Here is a 430-nt window from a genome sequence, read left to right as displayed (position 1 = left end):
ACATATGAAAATAGGCTTGCCAATGCATCTTATCTTGCAAAAAGAATTGAAAATGCAATAAGAGATAATCCCACAATTCCTATTCAGCAATTGAAAAATAGAATTCGATCAAAATGCAATGTGGATGTGAGTAGATTTAAGGTGATGAGAGCCAAAAAAGAAGCTTTACAGAGAATCAGGGGGGATGATGCAAAGCAATACGAATTGTTGTGGGATTACTGTGAAACTGTCAGAAATTGTAATCCAGGGTCTAAGCTCATACTTAAAAAACTGGAAAATTCTGATCCCCCAGTTTTTGATAGAATGTATTTCAGTCTGCATGCTTTAAAGAAGGGGTTTATGGACGGGTGTAGGCCAATCATAGGTCTTGATGGTTGTTTCTTAAAAACTGTTTATGGGGGTCAATTGCTTGTGGCTGTGGGAAGGGATG

At 37.7% G+C, this 430-nt stretch overlaps 1 protein-coding gene across 1 annotated transcript; it reads left to right on the top strand.

The window, feature by feature from the left end:
- LOC110011548 lies at positions 1-308 on the top strand (the record flags this gene model as incomplete). The annotated part of the gene is given in 1 exon segment (XM_020691717.1): positions 1-308. A coding segment is annotated over 1 exon segment (308 nt), but the record flags the coding sequence as incomplete, so codon positions are not given.
- Between the last annotated feature and the right edge of the window lie 122 nt (positions 309-430).

The sequence above is a fragment of the Sesamum indicum genome, unplaced genomic scaffold (genome assembly GCF_000512975.1).
Source record: "Sesamum indicum cultivar Zhongzhi No. 13 unplaced genomic scaffold, S_indicum_v1.0 C04175, whole genome shotgun sequence".
NCBI lineage: Eukaryota > Viridiplantae > Streptophyta > Magnoliopsida > Lamiales > Pedaliaceae > Sesamum > Sesamum indicum.
The sequence above is the reverse complement of the archived record's forward strand: the minus strand, read 5'-3'. Positions and strand labels throughout refer to the sequence as shown.